At 38.4% G+C, this 16,866-nt stretch overlaps 1 protein-coding gene across 5 annotated transcripts in view; it reads left to right on the top strand.

The window, feature by feature from the left end:
- The window catches only part of LOC105471604 (tetratricopeptide repeat domain 17), a 139,401-nt gene that overhangs the window by 11,070 nt on the left and 111,465 nt on the right, over positions 1–16,866 (top strand). For 3 of the 5 annotated variants that reach the window (XM_011724150.3, XM_011724148.2, XM_011724151.3), the window contains exon 2: positions 14,875–14,964. The exons of the other annotated variants lie outside the window; for them this stretch is intronic. In XM_011724150.3, the coding sequence (XP_011722452.1) occupies positions 14,875–14,964 (90 nt within the window). The remainder of the gene's footprint in view (positions 1–14,874; positions 14,965–16,866) is intronic. 5 annotated transcript variants of the gene reach the window in all.

The following is a 16,866-nucleotide window of genomic DNA, read 5'->3' as shown; positions in this document are numbered from 1 at the left end:
GAACATGGTAATCTCTGAACCAGAGATGTAAAATGGTGCCTTAGATCATGGCTGGAGTGCAGTGGTGCAAGATCATCTACTTTCTTGTTGGTTATTTGGAGATATTCTCTCTCCAACATGTCTTTTATCTGTCTCTCTTATGCTTACATTTTCCATATTCACTTCAGGTATTTTATTGTTTATTTTATTGGGTTTTTTGTTTGTTTGTTTTTTAACAGAGTCTCGCGCTGTCGCCCATGTTGGAGTGCAGTGGTGCGATCTCGGCTAACTGCAACCTCCATCTCCCGGGTTCAAGTAATTCTCCTGCCTCAGTCTCCCAAGTAACTGGGATTACAGGTGCCTGCCACCACGCCCAGCTAATTTTTGCATTTTTAGTAGAGATGGGGTTTCACCAGGATGGCCAGGGTGGTCTTGAACTCCTGCCCGCCTTGGCCTCCCAAAGTGCTGGGATTATAAGCATGAGCCACCGCGCTCACTGCAACTTCAGCCTCCCAGGCTTAAGCGATTCTCCCACCTCAGCCTCCCAAGTAGCTGAGACTACACGTACTTGCTACCACGTCTGGCTAATTTTTATATTTTTTTGTAGAGATGGGGTTTTGTAATATTGCCCAGGCTGGTCTTGAACTTATAGGCTCAAACAATCAGCCCTCCTCAGCCTCCCAAAGTGCTGTGATTACAGGCATGAGCCACCGTGCCCTGCCCACTTCAGGTTTTTTGTTTGCTTTCTTTTTTTCAGACAGTTTTGCTCTGTCTCCTAGGCTGGAGTGCGGTGGTACAGTCATAGCTCACTACAGCCTTGAACTCTTGGACTCAAACAATCCTCCCGCCTCAGCCTCCCAAGTAGTTGAGACTACAGGTATTCACTCCCAGGCCTGGCTAATTTATTTTTTGTGTGTGTGGAGATGGGGTTTCACTATGTTGCCCAGGCTGGTCTGGAACCCCCGGGCACAAGTGATCCTCCTACTTTGGCTTTCTAAAGTGCTGAGATTACAGGAGTGAACCACTATGCCTGGCAGCACTTATTTTATTTTATTTTATTTTGTTTGTTTATTTATTTATTTTTCGAGATGGAGTTTCACTCTGTCGCCCAGGCTGGAGTGCAATGGCATGATCTGGGCTCACTGCAGTCTCCACCTCCCAGATTCAAGCAATTCTCCTGCCTCAGCCTCCCGAATAGCTGGGATTACAGGCGTGCACCACCATGCCTGGCTAATTTTTTGTATTTTCAGTAGAGACAAGGTTTCACCATGTTGGCCAGGCTGGTCTCGAACTCCTGACCTTAAGCAGTCCTCCTGCCTCAGCCTCTCAAAGTGCTGGGATTACAGGCGTGAGCCACTGCGCCCATTATCTCATTTTATCTTCTTACAGACCCAGTAAGGTGTGAGTGTTGATCTTCTTTCTACTGAATAAAGAAATTTATGCTGAACGTGATTAAACTTGTTAGCCAATGCCATGTAGCTGGGAAGTCTCAAAGTGTGAACTCAGGCTCAGATGTGTTCGTTTCACACCGTTTTCTTTTCTGCAGTTCTGAACATTGTTACCAACATAAGAAAAATTTCTGTAGTTTTATTTGTAAAACATCAAGTTTCTAAAAAAAAAAAAAAAAAAACTTTTTTCAATTTTAAATTGAATTTAAAACTATAAGATACATAATTATTATTGAAAAGTATTTTTTCCCAAACTACTCAGCATGTTACAAAATGAAGGTGAAAGTTTCAAAACTACTGCAGTCCCTTTTCCTGGAAGCAGTCATAATGAACTTTTTCTTGTGTATTCTTGTTTTATTATTTTTTTGAGATGGAGTCTCGCTCTGTCACCCAGACTAGAGTGCAATGGCATGATCTGGAATCACTGCAACCTCCGCCTCCCAGGTCCAAGTGATTCTCCCACGTCAGCCTCCAGGTAGCTGGGATTCCAGGCACCCGCCATCATGCCCGGCTAATTTTTGTATTTTTGTAGAGATGGGGTTTCACCATATTGGCCAGGCTGGTCTTGAACTCCTGACCTCAGGTGATCCACCCGCCTCAGCCTCCCAAAGTGCTGGGATTACAGGCGTGAGCCACTGTGCCTGGCCCTCATGACTAACTTTTAGTTACTTAATAACAAGACTTAGACATCTGTCAATGTCAAAAATAAAAAGCTACCTCCTCTTTCCTTAAGACTGTTTAGTGTTCTGTTGAATGGATATTCTGTAATGTATTTAATCAGTCCCCTAGTGACAGACATTTAGATTTTTTCTAGGTTTTTTTCTATCATATACAATACTGTAGTAAGTGAAGGTGCTCATTTGTATATCTTTGCATGTTTCTATGCATGTATCTGTAAGATGAATTCTTAGAAATGGAATTATCTGGGGTGGCGTGTGGTGGCTCATGCCTGTAGTCCCAGCACTTTGGGAGGCCGAGGTGGGCGGATCACGACGTCAGGAGATCGAGATCATCCTGGCTAACATGGTGAAACCCCATCTCTACTAAAAATGTAAAAAATTACCGGACGTAGTGGCAGGTGCCTGTAGTCCCAGCTACTCGGGAGGCTGAGGCAGGAGAATGGCATGAACTCGGGAGGCGGAGCTTGCATTGAGCCGAGATGGCACCACTGCACTCCAGCCTAGGTGACACAGCGAGACTCCATCTCAAAAAAAAAAAAAAAAAGAAAGAAATGGAATTATCTGGTTCAAATAATGCATTATATTTTATATTCTTAGATAATGCCAAAATTGTCCTAAAAGACTGCATCAGTAGTGTTTGAAAATGCCCAACAGTATTTGGGATATGTAAAACCTTTGTTTATAATTTGATTCTAATGAAAGACTACTTATTCCTTCCATTGCCCATAGCTTAGCAGTGTTGTGGCTATCGGTAGACATATGAACAAAAAGGAACCTTCGGTTTGGTTTTGTTGCCTTCATAGACAAATTAAACCTTTGTTATTAATGCGTGTTTCACACTTGTTGGGATGGGATTGCAGTAAAATAAATTAGTTATGCTGATATCTTCCCCCAACATTTGATACTACTATTTTGATGCATAATCAAGTTTAACTATATTTTGATTGTCTCTTTTTTGTAGAGCAGTCATTTCCAGCACGAAATATCAAAGTCATTCCCTGGCTGTTGAGTTTGCCATCACCTGAGTAATGATCTAGCTAATAAGGTTCAATTTCTGGCACTGGTTTTAGTGTCCCCTTTCAAATATTTGACTAACCTATCTGACTAATAATTTTTAGGCTCATGCTCACTTTCTTCATGTCTAGTATTATGTCTGGTACTTAGTGGGTGCATATATTGGTGGGTGCATCCTATTGCTGCTATTAAAAATTACCACAAACTTTCTGGTTTAAAACAACACTAATTTATAATCTTACAGTTACGTAGGTTAGAAGTCCAACCCACGTCTCGCTGGGCTAAAATCAAGGAGACAGCAGTGCTGCATACGTTTCTGGAGGCTGTAGGGGCGAGTCCATTGCCTTGCTTTTTACGGCTGCCAGAGGCTGCTCACATTTTTTGGCTCTTGGCCCCCTTTTGCTGCATCTTCAGAGATAGCTGTGTTGCAGTCCTTTGCCAATTTTGCCTTAGTTGCATCCCTCTCTTTGACTGCCCCATTCCACTTTTAAGTTCGTTATGATTAGATTAAAGCCTCCTTATAATCCAGGTGATACTATTTTAATTAAAGTAATCTGATTAGCAACCTTAGTCTGATTAACACCTTAATTCCCTTTTGCCACATAACGTAATATATTCAAAGGTTGTAGGGATTAAGACATGGGCCATCATTCTGCCTACCACTGTGCCCGATAAATATTTGCTGCTGGAATTTGAGTCTCTTCTGAGTTACATATAAAACAGCTCTAACAGCAAAGCTACATTATGTCTGTGTTTATAAGAATATAGTCAAGTATGCAAAGGAGAAAACCCATGACTGTTGTGTCTTGATCCAGCTTTTCACTTACCTTCCTTTTATAGTTACAAATGTTCTACTTTATTAATTATGTTATTTGTATGTGTCCTGGTGACATAAATTAGAAAATGTGGACTGGTAGCACTACTGTAAGAAGTTATTCATTTTTGGTTCATGTTGAAAATGGTTACTAACTTGCTTACCAATTAGGAGAATGGTGATTGTTTACAGACATGAATATTCTCATAAAATGGACTGCAACACTGTAGATGTTCAAATATAGATAACTGCAATACATGTGTCCCATACCTAGGTTATTTTATGTAAATTTGCACCTGTAAAATCCATTTGTATATTTCAGGAACTGAAAATGAGAAGGTAAAATCCAGTTGAGGGTAAAACTTTAGAAAACAGGGATATAAGGCCATGGAAATTCAGATGATAGTCAAGATTTAGCATTTTCATTTATTTAACATTTGTTTTTTACTTTGATGACTTGATATCCTGTAAGATTAAAATTGGTTTCTAATTGCTTTTGTTTTTTGTGGGGTTTTTTTTGGTTTTTTTGAGACAGAGTCTCGCTTTGTCACCCAGGCTGGAGTACAGCGGTGCAATCTCAGTTCACTGCAACCTCTGCCTCCCAGGTTCAAGCGATTCTCCTGCCTCAGCCTCCTGAGTAGCTGGGACTACAAGCGCACGCCACCATGCCCGGCTAATTGTTGTATTTTTAGTGGAGACGGGGTTTCACCATGTTGGCCAGGCTGGTCTCAAACTCCTGACCACAGGAGTTCTCCCGCCTTGGCCTCCCAAAGTGCTGGGATTACAGGCCTGAGCCACCGTACCTGGCCTCTGATTTTTCAAAAATACTGTATAAGTGCTCTAGCTTCAAAAAGTCCTAATTAACAAATATATTTCCAAATCTTTGCAGTTCATTATAATAGTTTTCTCAATCTCATACAATGAACTGTTTCTAGTAAAAGATCTGTTTATATTACACATTTGTTTTGACAGTTATAGCCAGGAGCTCATGTGTATCTCTTTGAAGAGTGGAAGCTGGGTAACTATTTTGTGAACTTGTACTTCTCTAAACCTCAAAGAAGATGCAAGCCGATGGTGGTTAGACTTGAATCCTGAAGAGATAATTCCATGAGAAGTGGAGCAACAGACTTTCTGCCTGCATCATTCTGTCCCTGTGAAACTCATCTTGCTTGCCACCATAGTAGCCTGGCAGGGATCGCATACAGAAGGGTCCCTTAGGCAATCATTTGAAAATAGCTTTGACCTAGATTTGTGATAAGGGTAAAAATCTGAGGGAAGAAAGGTAAGGAGCAAGAAAATACAAAAGGTGTTGCATTTTTGAGGTGTTCTACCTAGCCCTTTATCTGTGAGAGAAATTTTTTTTTCTGTAAATGAATATATGAGGGAAAAATACGAGATTTTTCCTCAGACTTGACCTTATAGTTGTCATTACAGTTTAAGAAGAAAAAAAAAAAAACGATAAAACATGTTACATAGTGTTCTAAAGTTTCAGTGTTAACAAGATGACCTATGGATAGCACATTAGAAAAATAAGCACTTTACAAATTTAAATAATACATGCTCACTGTAGAAAAAGTCAGAAAGCACAGACAAGAAGAGAATAATCACCTAGAGTCATATCAACCAGAAACCACATTTTTAAAATATGATATATAAACTGTCAGATAGTTAAAGAGAGGCAGCAAGGTTTTGTTTTGTTTTGTTTTGTTTGAGATGGGGTCTCTGTTGTCCAGGCTGGAGTGCAGTGGCACAATCATGACTCACTGCAGCCTCAAACTCCTCAAGTAGTTCTCCCACATCAGTCCCCTAAGTAGCTAAGACAGGCACATGCCACCACACCCAGCTACTTTTAAAAATTGTTTTGTAGAGTTGGGGTTTTGCTGTATTATTCGGGGAGGAGGGGAGGTCTTGAACTCCTGATCTCAGGTGATCTTCCTTCTTTGGCCTCCCAGAGTGCTAAGATTACAGGTGTGAACCATCACAGTCAGGTGAGATTTTTTTATAAGTACACTGTGAATGGAAAAAACATCTCAGTTTCTCCCACTGTTCTCTTACAACACGTTTCTGACACCACCACCAAGCAACCAATCAGTTCTGCAGCTGACACCGGCTAGGTGGCTTCCAGTTCAGTTCTGACACGTCTACCTGGCAGTGGCTTCAGATCCTACAGGTTGAGAGTTCAGTCCCACAAGACTCCACCCACCCCATTTAGTCCCAGCCTCTTCTGACCAACCAGCTTCAAGTTGGGGCTCCCACAGCTGCCTCTTTGAGTTCAGTTAATTTGCCAGAGTGGCTCACAGAACTCAAGGAAACTTATTTATATTTACTGGTTTATTTTATTAGAAAAGATACAGATGAAGAGATGTACAGAGCGACGTATGGGGCAAAGGGTGTAGAACTTCCATGCCTTCTCCAGGAACTTCCACGTGTTCGGCTCTCTGGAATCTCCTGAACTCAGTCCTTTTGGGGTTTTATGGAGGCTTTATTATATGGGCATGATTGCGTAAACCTTTGGCCACTGGTGATCAACTTAACCTTCAGCCCCTCTTCTCTCACCAGAGGTTGAGGGGTGGGGCTGAAAGTCCTTATCATGCCTTAGTCTTTCCAAGGACCTTCCCCCATCCTGAAACTACCTGGGGGCTACCAGCCATAAGTCAACTCACTACTGTACAAAAAGACAGCACTTTGGAGATTCTAAGGATTTTAGGAGTTGTATGCCAAGAAAAAGTGGGTGGGGTGGAAGACCAAATATATATTTTACGATATCACATACACAAAAGAAATACATATGGCCAAGGAAGAAACTAAAATGTATTCATGGCCTGACGCAGCAGCTCACCTGCAGTCCCAGCTACTCCGGAGGCTGAGGTGGGAGGATTGCTTTATCACAGGCATTCAAGGTTATGGTGAACTATGATCACACCACTCCACTTTAGCCTTGGTGACAGAGCAAGACCCTATCTCTTTAAACAAAAAAGAAAAAAAAAAGTGTGTGTGTGTGTGTGTGTATATATATATATATTCACCCTTATTTCTGCATTCCTAAGGATGTGTAGGAACTCGGTCATTGTTGTTAGGGATTTAAGTTGATTCAACTGTTCTGGAGAAAATCTAGCAAAAACTGTAAATTTAAAAATGTCAAAAAAAAAAAAGTACAATTCCTTTAACCTAACAGCTTTCTTTCTATTACAGGAAAGAAATAATCTGATAGCTGTCTAAAAAGGTTTGTGGGTTTGTTTTGTTTTTTTTTTTTTTTTTGAGAAGGAGCCACTCTTGTTGCCCAGGCTGGAGTGTAGTGGCATGATCTCCTTTCACTGCAACTTCCACTTCCTGGGTTCAAGTGATTCTCCTGCCTCAGCCTCCCAAGTAGCTGGGATTACAGGGACCTGCCACCACGCCCAGCTAATCTATTTTTATATTTATTTATTTATTTATGAGACAGAGTTTCACTCTGTTGACCGGGCCGAAGTGCAATGGCACGATCTTAGCTCACTGCAACCTCCACCTCCTGTATTCTAGTGATTTTCCTGCCTCAGCCTCCCAAGTAGCTGAGATTACAAGCATGTGCCACTACGCCCGGCTAATTTTTATATTTTTAGTAGAGATGGGGTTTCACCATGTTGGTCAGGCTAGTCTTGAACTCCTGACCTTAGGTAATCCACCCACCTCAGCCTGCCAAAGTGCTGAGATTACAGGTGTGAGCCACTGTGTCCAGCCAAATGTTTTAGTATAGGATGTTCATTGTAGTATTGTTAAAAAGGGAGAATAACCAAAAACCTGAATTTTAGTTAGGAACCTGGGAAAATAATATTAACCACTACAAATATTGACATAGGTCTGTATTTACTGGGAAGTCTGACAAAGTGTAGAGAGGAATAGAGAGAGGAAGGAAATAATATAGTAGATATATGATTATCCTATTTTTGTGAAAATATTTATCTACAAAGCTCTGTGTGTTTGTGTATGTATGTAGAAGTTATCCTGATATGATATATATCTCACAGCAGATACCTCTGAAAGTGAAATTTCAAGTAATTTTTATTTTCTCCTTCATATTGTCTATATGGTACTGTGTTTGTTTTTACAGTAAAATATATTTAGTTTATAATTCTAGAAAAGATTTTGTTAGTATTAAGTAGCTTAGGGATAAAGAGGGCTGATTTTGCCTGTAATAAAATGAACAACCTAACTGCTCAGAAATAGCCACTGCTAATTGGAGCCTTGGTTTAATTTGACAAATTGACAGTTTAAAAGCAGCTTTTTTTTTTTTTTTTTTTTTGAGGCAGAGTCTCACTCTGTTGCCCAGGCTGGAGTGCAGTGGCGCAATCTCTGCTCACTGCATGCTCCGCCTCCCAGGTTCACGCCATTCTCCTGCCTCAGCCTCCCAAGTAGCTGGAACTACAGGCGCCTGCCAGCACGCCTGGCTAATTTTTTGTATTTTTAGTAGAGTTGGGGTTTCACTGTGTTAGCCAGGATGGTCTCAATCTCCTGACCTCATGATCTGCCCGCCTCGGCCTCCCAAAGTGCTGGGATTACAGGCATGAGCCACCGTGCCCGGCCCTGAAAGAAGCTTTTAACTACAGCTTTGAAAAATATTCCTGCCCATAGTAAGTATGAATTTATATGGGCAAATTGAAAGAATGATAATTTCATTCATTTGAATATCAGACTATTTCGGGGGTATAGGTCTGGCTAGTAAAAATGTGATACTTTTATGGTAACGTTAAATCTTTTATAGAAGTAGGATTTTAAAATTAAAAGGAATTTTAGAAATTATTTGCTTGTGTCCCTTCAGTTTATAGATGAAGAAACAGAAGCCCAGGCAGGGAAGATGATCTGTTTAAATCCACACAGCTAGTCATAGACTGGTCAGATGCATATTTTGTTTCTGATCTCTGGTAGCTTAGCCACTTTACCTTTTTTTCCAAATAGTCATCAGTGAATGATAATGCTTTAGCAGATGGAGTTGGTGTGTCTAATAAATGTGGCAGAGTATCTAACAGACCCTGTCCTCAATCAATCAACAGTATATTAAATGCCTAACATATACCTGAAAGCAAGTTACATACTGAGGGCAGAAAAAGAAATATATAAAAAATGTTTGTGGGAAAGGACTCCCTATTCAATAAATGGTGCTGGGATGACTGGCTAGCCGTATGCAGAAGTATGAAACTATATCCCTACCTTTCACCATATACAGAAATTAACTCAAGATGGATTAAAGACTTAAATATAAGAAATAAAACTACAAAAATCCTAGCAGAAAACCCAGGAAATGTCATTCTGGACATAGGCCTGGGCAAAGAATTTATGACTAAGACCCCAAAAGCAATTGCAACAAACCAGAAATGGACAGTGAGACCTAATGAAACTAAAAAGCTTCTGCACAGCAAAACATCAACAGAGTAAAACTATAGAATGGGAGAAAATATTCTCAAACTGTGCACCCAACAAAGATCTGATATCCAGAATCTGTAAGGAACTTAATTCAACAAGCAAAAAACAACTCCATTAAAAAATGAGCAGATGACTTGAACAGGCATTTCTCAAAAGAAGACATACATGCAGCCAACAAATACGAAAAAATGTTCAACATCACTAATCATTAGAGAAGTGCAAATCAGAACCACAATAAGATACCATCTCACACCAGTCAGAATGACTATTATTAAAAAGACCAAAAAAAAAAAAAAGATGTTGGCAAGGCTATAGAGAAAATGGAAGGCTTATACACAGTTGATGGGAATGTAAATTAGTTCAGCCCCTGTGGAGATTTCTCAAAGAACTTAAAACAGAACTACCATTTGATCCAGCAGTTCCTGTACTGATTATATACCCAAAGAAAAATAAATCTGTCTACCATAAAGACATGTGTACTCCTATGTTCATCACAGTGCTGTTCACAATAACAAAGGTGTGGAATCAACCTAGGTGCCCATTAACCGTGGACTGAATAAAGAAAATGTGGTACATATACATCAAGGAGTACTATGCAGTGGGGAAAAAGAATGAAATTACGTCCTTTGCAATAACACGGCTGTAACTAGAGGCCATTGTCCTAAGCAAATTAATGCATAAACAGAAAAGCACATACTGCATGTTCTTATAAGTCGGAGCTAAACATTGAGTACTCATAGTCATAAAGATGGGAACAGTAGATGCTGGGGACTACTAGAAGGTGAAGGGTTGAAAAACTGTAAGGTATTATGCTCACTACCTGGGTAGTGGGATCATTTATACACCAAATGTCAGTGACACAATTTACCCATTTAACATACGTGTACATGTACCCCCCAAACCTAAAATAAAAGTTGAAAAAAATAGATACCTATATGTAGCAAAAATTGGTACCTGGATTTTGAATGATTTATGTGTATTTAAATTTAAACCAGCTGTGATTATGGTCAAAAATGTTTTGGAGAGACAGACATATAGTAATTAAATATAAACGCTATTACAGAAGTGTGTATAAAGTGCTATGGGAACTCAAGAGAAGGATGTCTTCACAAAAGAAATGTCATTTGGCCTTCATGTACAGCACAAGGATAGAACTGCATTCCAGGTAGAGGAAGCAGTATGTGCAAAGGCACAGAGGCTCTTAAAAGAGCCACAGTAGTAATAAGATGACCTAGGCAGAGGGACATCAGTGAAAATTAGGTGGAAGTTTAGAAATAACACACCAATACTTTCTGTATTGTAAAGTTTTCATTGGACCGTTTAGGCAGATTCTAAGGGCTGCAGATACAGTTTGATTCAGGACTCAAATAGTATAACAAGGATCGCTTTTTCTGTTTCTGTTTCTTTGCTTCTTCATCCCCATTCTCAGGCCCCATGTAGATACCAGATGGCTAGTTACCAATAGCTCAAAGTTCTGGATTAGAGTCTCTTTAGGACCAACTGACCTTACTGGAGTAGTATCTTAGAAATAATCACCATGACCAAGGGAAAGGAATTCTCTGACAAGGGCTTCCCATGTGGGGAAGGAAGCAAGTGGGCTGCTTTTGCCACAAGGAGGGACTTACGGATATTGCATAGCAGACACTACAAATACTCAACAGAACCATTTCAGATTTTACATAGAGGCAAAATGTTGGCGGCTTTGGAGATTTTGATTTCTGTTTTGCTTCATATTATCTTAATATTTAAATAACTTTAATTCTGAATTAAAATTTTTAAATTATTTTGTCCCTAGTTTCTAACTTAAGGGGAAAACTTTTAAATAAGAATGGCATAATTTAAGATTATATTCATCAGTTTCCAACCGCTATTTGGAGAATAAGATTATATTCATCAGTTTCCAACTGCTATTTGGAGAAGAGTGAGTTTCCCATGTTGCTTTCGTGTACTCAGATGAATACCATTTAAAAAACAGTAAAAGTGTGCAGTATATATGAAGAATAAGTTGCACATGAGAGCTTGAATTAATGTTACAACAGAAATGTTCAGTTTTCTGCCATAAAGAATAATTAAAAAGTGATTGACTCAAATTTGTTTTTGTAGGGCATCAAAAATGTTTATACTCTTAAATTGGTTAAAATGTTCACCCATAATCTGATTTGGCAGTGAAATAATTACCCTCATATAGTGAGTGATATTTCCATGTTACCATGTGAACTTACTGAATTTGTTGAGATAGGGCTCCAGATTGGAGGTATAGATATTAACCATATCTTGGTTAATTAATACAAAACATGAAAATAATTTGATAGGAGTAAAATATTTACTCATGTTATATGTAATTGGATACATGTACAGGTTGAGTATTCCTAATCTGAAAATGCAGAATCCAAAATGCTCCAGTGAACTCAAAAAGTATCGGATTTTGGAGCATTTCGGATTTTGGATTTTCAGATAAGGAATATTCAACTTGTACTTATATAATGTATTAAAAGGAAAATGAAATTGAATTGCCTTATATGGCTTGTCATTTTCCTTATTATAATAAATTGCTACAGTAACAGTCAGATTTTGTTTACTTGGAACTCTTAGAGAATGAATCATTCTGAATAATGGAATTCCATGGAGTCTGATTTCCAGGTACTTGATCAGGTTTTCCCTGTAGTTTAAATTTTTCTCTAAAATACTTTTCATGATTTCTTCACCTCCTTAAAGTTAAGTGAAAATTATTCTAATTTTTCTTTACAATTAGGTTATTGTTTGCATCATTTATTGTGCTGTGCAGCAGTGGAAGTTTGTAGGGTTGTTTATCCTTTGTGAAAAAGCCATAAAGTGCTTTGAGATCTTGTGTGTTCATTATGTCCTTTTTAACCTGCCTCTCTCTAATTCCTGTCTCTTTTTTGCTTCTGGGCTTATAGCGCCTCTTTTCAATGCTAAAGACTTTGAATGGCATATTACCATTCTTTTACAGGTTGTATATAACACAGGAGTACATAGACTCTAAACATAGACTCATAGTGGGCCTGGCTTATAAACATTTATTGGTTGAATGGATGTTGTAACATGGCCATGGCATTGCTTAAAAATGGGGATGTGTTCTGAGAAATGTATCAGGTGATTTCAGCCTTGTGCAAACATCATAGAGTATACTTACACACACCTAGATGGTACAGCCTACTACACACCTAGGCTACAAACTTATACAGCATGTTATGGTACTGTAGGCAGTTGTAACACAATGGTAAGTATTTGTGTATCTAAACATAGAAAAGCACAGTAAAAATACAGTATTAGGTTGGGCGCCATGGCTCATGCCTATAATCCCAGGACTTTGGGGGCCGAGGCAGGCGAATCGCAAGATCAGGAGTTCGAGACCAGGCTGGCCAACATGGTGAAACTCCATCTCTACTAAAAATACAAAAACTTAGCTGGGCGTAGTGGCGGATGCCTGTAATCCCAGCTACTCGGGAGGCTAAGGCAGGAGAATCGCTTGAACCAGGGAGGCTTGCAGTGAGTCGAGATCACACCACTGCACTCCAGCCCAGGAGACAGAGTGAGACTCCATCTCAAAAAAAAAAAAAAAATCCCAGTATTATAATCTCATGATCTCATGGGACCACCATCACATACGCAGTTTGCCATTGACTGAAATGTTATTTGGCATGTAACCTTATTTACAAAGTTGTCAAACATACTCTGATAATCTTCTAAGGAGGAGAAGTATTTGAGAGGTGAGAAATTCACATTAACATTTTCCAAAGACAGTTATCATACATCTTAAAATTTAAGAACTTGAAAGTACCTCGGAAAACATGTATGTCAGGCTGTAAGTCTTCTGCAGTCAACCTTTATCTGGCAAAGATCTTTGCCATTTTCTGTCACCTCAAAAAGAGAAACACAGCTGTCAGTGAACTCCCTTCCTTCTGCTAATACTTTTATCTTTATGCCTCCTCTGTATCTTTGCTAAACTAAAAGCTTCAAGGAAATGATAAGTACTTCCTCACAATTGAATGTTGACCAGACCCATGCTATTCAAATATTATAAAACTTTGTTATCTAGTAACTTTTTAATCTAAAGCTAAGTTATGCTTTAAATAGTTCTTTCAATCTTCATTTATCTCATTTTTTCTTTCTTGCAATTCTTCACATATCAGGTAAACAGACTAGTTAGGCATTTTGTTTTTTGGTTTTGTTTTATTTTGTTTTTTGTTCTTTTGAGACAGTCTCGCTCTGTTGTCCAGGCTGAAGTGCATTGGCACAATCTCAGCTTACTGCAGCCTCCACCTCCCAGGTTCAAGCGATTCTCCTACCTCAGCCTCCCGAATAGCTGGGACTACAGTCCTGCGCCACCATGCCAGCTAATTTTTATATTTTTAATAGAGATGAGGTTTCGCCGTGTTGGCCAGGCTGGTCTCCAACTTTTGAGTCTCAAACTTTCGACCTCAGGTGATCCACCTGCCTTGGCCTCGCAAAGTGTTGGGATTACAGGCATGAGCCACCACGCTCAGCCTGGGTTAGGCATTTTGGAATGGGACTGTCACACTTCCACAGGTCCTTCCCTCCCCCAATTTTATTTTTTCTAAAAATCTCATTTAAAAATACCTGTAGAGTCATGTACTAAATAGCTATCTCTTGATGTCTGGACAGAGTTGTAAATTAAGCACCTTCTCCTGCTTCCTTATGTGAAGCTCTTATACTCTGGTCACTGGCAGTAGCTTTAACATTTTTTCTGTATCCCATTCCTTTGGACAGTGGGTCTCTCTGTCACTTTATTGATTGACTTAGGTTGTTTCTAATTTTACTTTTGCAGCTACAAATATTGTAGTGAGCATCCTTATGTATATCCTTGCCTACTTATTGAACAATGTCTGTAGGATAGTTTCCTAGACTTTGTTTTGCTCAAAGGTTATGCACTTGTAACATTTTGATATATTTTGTCAAATGACACTCCAAACAATGAGAACACATTTATAAGCCAGCTACCAGTATATGAGTGTTCATTTTTTCTACAGCTTCAACATAATTGTTTGATTTGTTGATCCAGAGAACATGAGCAATAAGTAATAAATCTCAAGGTTATTTTCTATTATCTTTGATTTATGACTTCTACAAATAGCTTTCAAAAAGAGGTGCATTTAATATTTTCCTTTTATCACTTCCAAGCCTATTCAGATATGAAATGTGCTATCAAAACAAGACAATTCATTTTTTATTATTACAGGCATGAAACATCATTTAAGGAAGTTACTTTTATCAATCATTGCCAAATACTTCTTTACTATTACATCACCTGTGAAGTCAGGATATGTACTTTGAATGCTTTTTCTTCCAAGTTGGAGTTTACAGGACAACTGTTGAACTTGTCATTTCCTTTGCTAACATTTACATGTGATCACTTTGAAATACTCCTTGAGTTTTGCTGAGCAATAACACTGATTACAATGGTGAATGAACAGTAATTTAAAGCATATTAAAGGAGACTTTGTTAATCCAAACAAGCATTAATGAATCTGAGCTTTGTTTATTTATTGCTTGCTTGCAGGTGGATTCACCAATGAACTTGAAGCATCCTCATGACCTAGTCATATTAATGAGACAAGAAACAACAGTTAACTACCTCAAAGAATTAGAGGTGAGGCAACTGGGCACATGCGATGCAGCTGAAGCTTGCTGCATTTCACAGGAGCCATTGTGTTCAAAGAAAAGCTAAAGCATATTATTTTTTAAGTCTGATTCTTCTAACTTTTGCAGGAATATACTACCTGCAATTTTTTAAAAATCATTTTATCAAAGTGATATTTGAGCAATAGTGAGAAAAACAGACTACTCTAGCCTGGGTATGTGCCTGACTCTTAAAACTCATTTATCTTTGAACAGAGTTTCCATGTTTTTAAGTTTTTTCATCAAATATGAAAATGATATAATCTCTGAAGATATTCCTAGAATAATTTGGGTAAAATCTGAAAGAAAGAAAGAAACATTTTAATAGCCTAAAAATGTAATTATTGTTTATTCCCAGGTAGTGAAAACTAATGTCTTCCTATTATGTCTTCTTATGGTTGACGTGAAAAACATTAATCACCTTGTACCTTGAAAGCTCGAACCTTACTAGTGCTAATAAAATCTGACCTCTTTTTAAAAATAAACATCAGTTTTCTTTTTCTCTAACATGTTTCCATAAATTGATTTTTGCTTAATAGCAAAGAGTATTTGTTATTTGAAAATCTAGGGTTTTTTCCTCGTGAAATCTTTGCTTAAAAGTTACAGTGTAAATTGAATCTAAATTGTAAAGAAACTATAAGTTGTAGAAACATTAAATCAAATTGCAAAATGAGAAAAAAAACTTGAGAATAATAAAAGTAGTAAGAGTAGAATCAGAGTATTTCACAACTACAAGGAATCATAAGATCCTAATTTTAGAGGCAAGGAAACAAGTAGACCTGAAGACACTCAATTGTCTGACTTCATAAAGCAAGATATGGCAGAACCAGAAACAAAAACTGTATCTCTTGACTTTAAAAGCTGGCATATCTGGTTTTTTGTTGTTGTTGTTTTTTGAGACGAAGTTTCACTCTTGTCACCCAGGCTGGAGTGCAGTGGCACAATCTTGGCTCGCTGCAACCTCCACCTCCCAGGTTCAAGCGATTCTCCTGCCTCAGCCTCCTGAGTAGCTGGAATTACAGGCACCTGCCACCACACCCAGCTCATATTTGTACTTTTAGTAGAGACGAGTTTCGCCATGTTGGCCAGGCTGGTCTCAAACCCCTGACCTCAGGTGATTCACCTGCCTCGGCCTCCCAAAGTGCTGAGATTACAGGCGTGAGTCACCGCACCCAGCCAAAAGCTGGCATACCTGGTAAACTAAGTTGGCTTGTATTTTCTTGTTATGTAAAAGTCCTGAATTTCATTTACTTATATTTAGACTAGTGTATTTATCAATATACGTATGTCTACAAATTGTTATAAATATGTACTTTTAAAAAATCTGTGAATTAAGAGAGAAAAGTAGCACACGTTAACCAGCTCTGCCTAGGTAGAAGTATATTTAGAGTATTTCTAGAACTTGAATACCTCAACATTGTAAAAATAGTTTCTCACCTTGTACACACTGGTTTTATCACTTGTAAATTTGGAAATGTTGATTTTTGTCAATACTAGGAATTAGACAGTAGGTATCCTTATAGTGCTTCATGCTTGGAAGCATGATCTATTTTTATTTAAACCCAGTGTTCAGAAAGATGCAGTGGTGCAGAAAATCTGTGTTGTTGTTGTTTTTTTTTAGGTATATAGGCACATTATATATGTTTATTGCTATTTTGGGAGGCTGTATTATATAAAGAGAAAGAGATTAAATTAGAGGATATATAGGAAGAAAGTGCCATTTCTTAAGTCAGTGAAAATGAAATGAAAAATACTGACTCCAACAATTTTTGGTTAAGGTAATGTAGAAGTTTGTACTTAGTAAACTTCTATTTTTGTTTATACTGATACTAAGTATAAACTTCTATTTTTGTTTATACTTATACTATGAAGC

This window comes from Macaca nemestrina, chromosome 12 (genome assembly GCF_043159975.1).
Source record: "Macaca nemestrina isolate mMacNem1 chromosome 12, mMacNem.hap1, whole genome shotgun sequence".
Taxonomy (NCBI): domain Eukaryota; kingdom Metazoa; phylum Chordata; class Mammalia; order Primates; family Cercopithecidae; genus Macaca; species Macaca nemestrina.
Note: the sequence above shows the minus strand (reverse complement) of the source record. Positions and strands in the feature narration are given on the sequence as shown.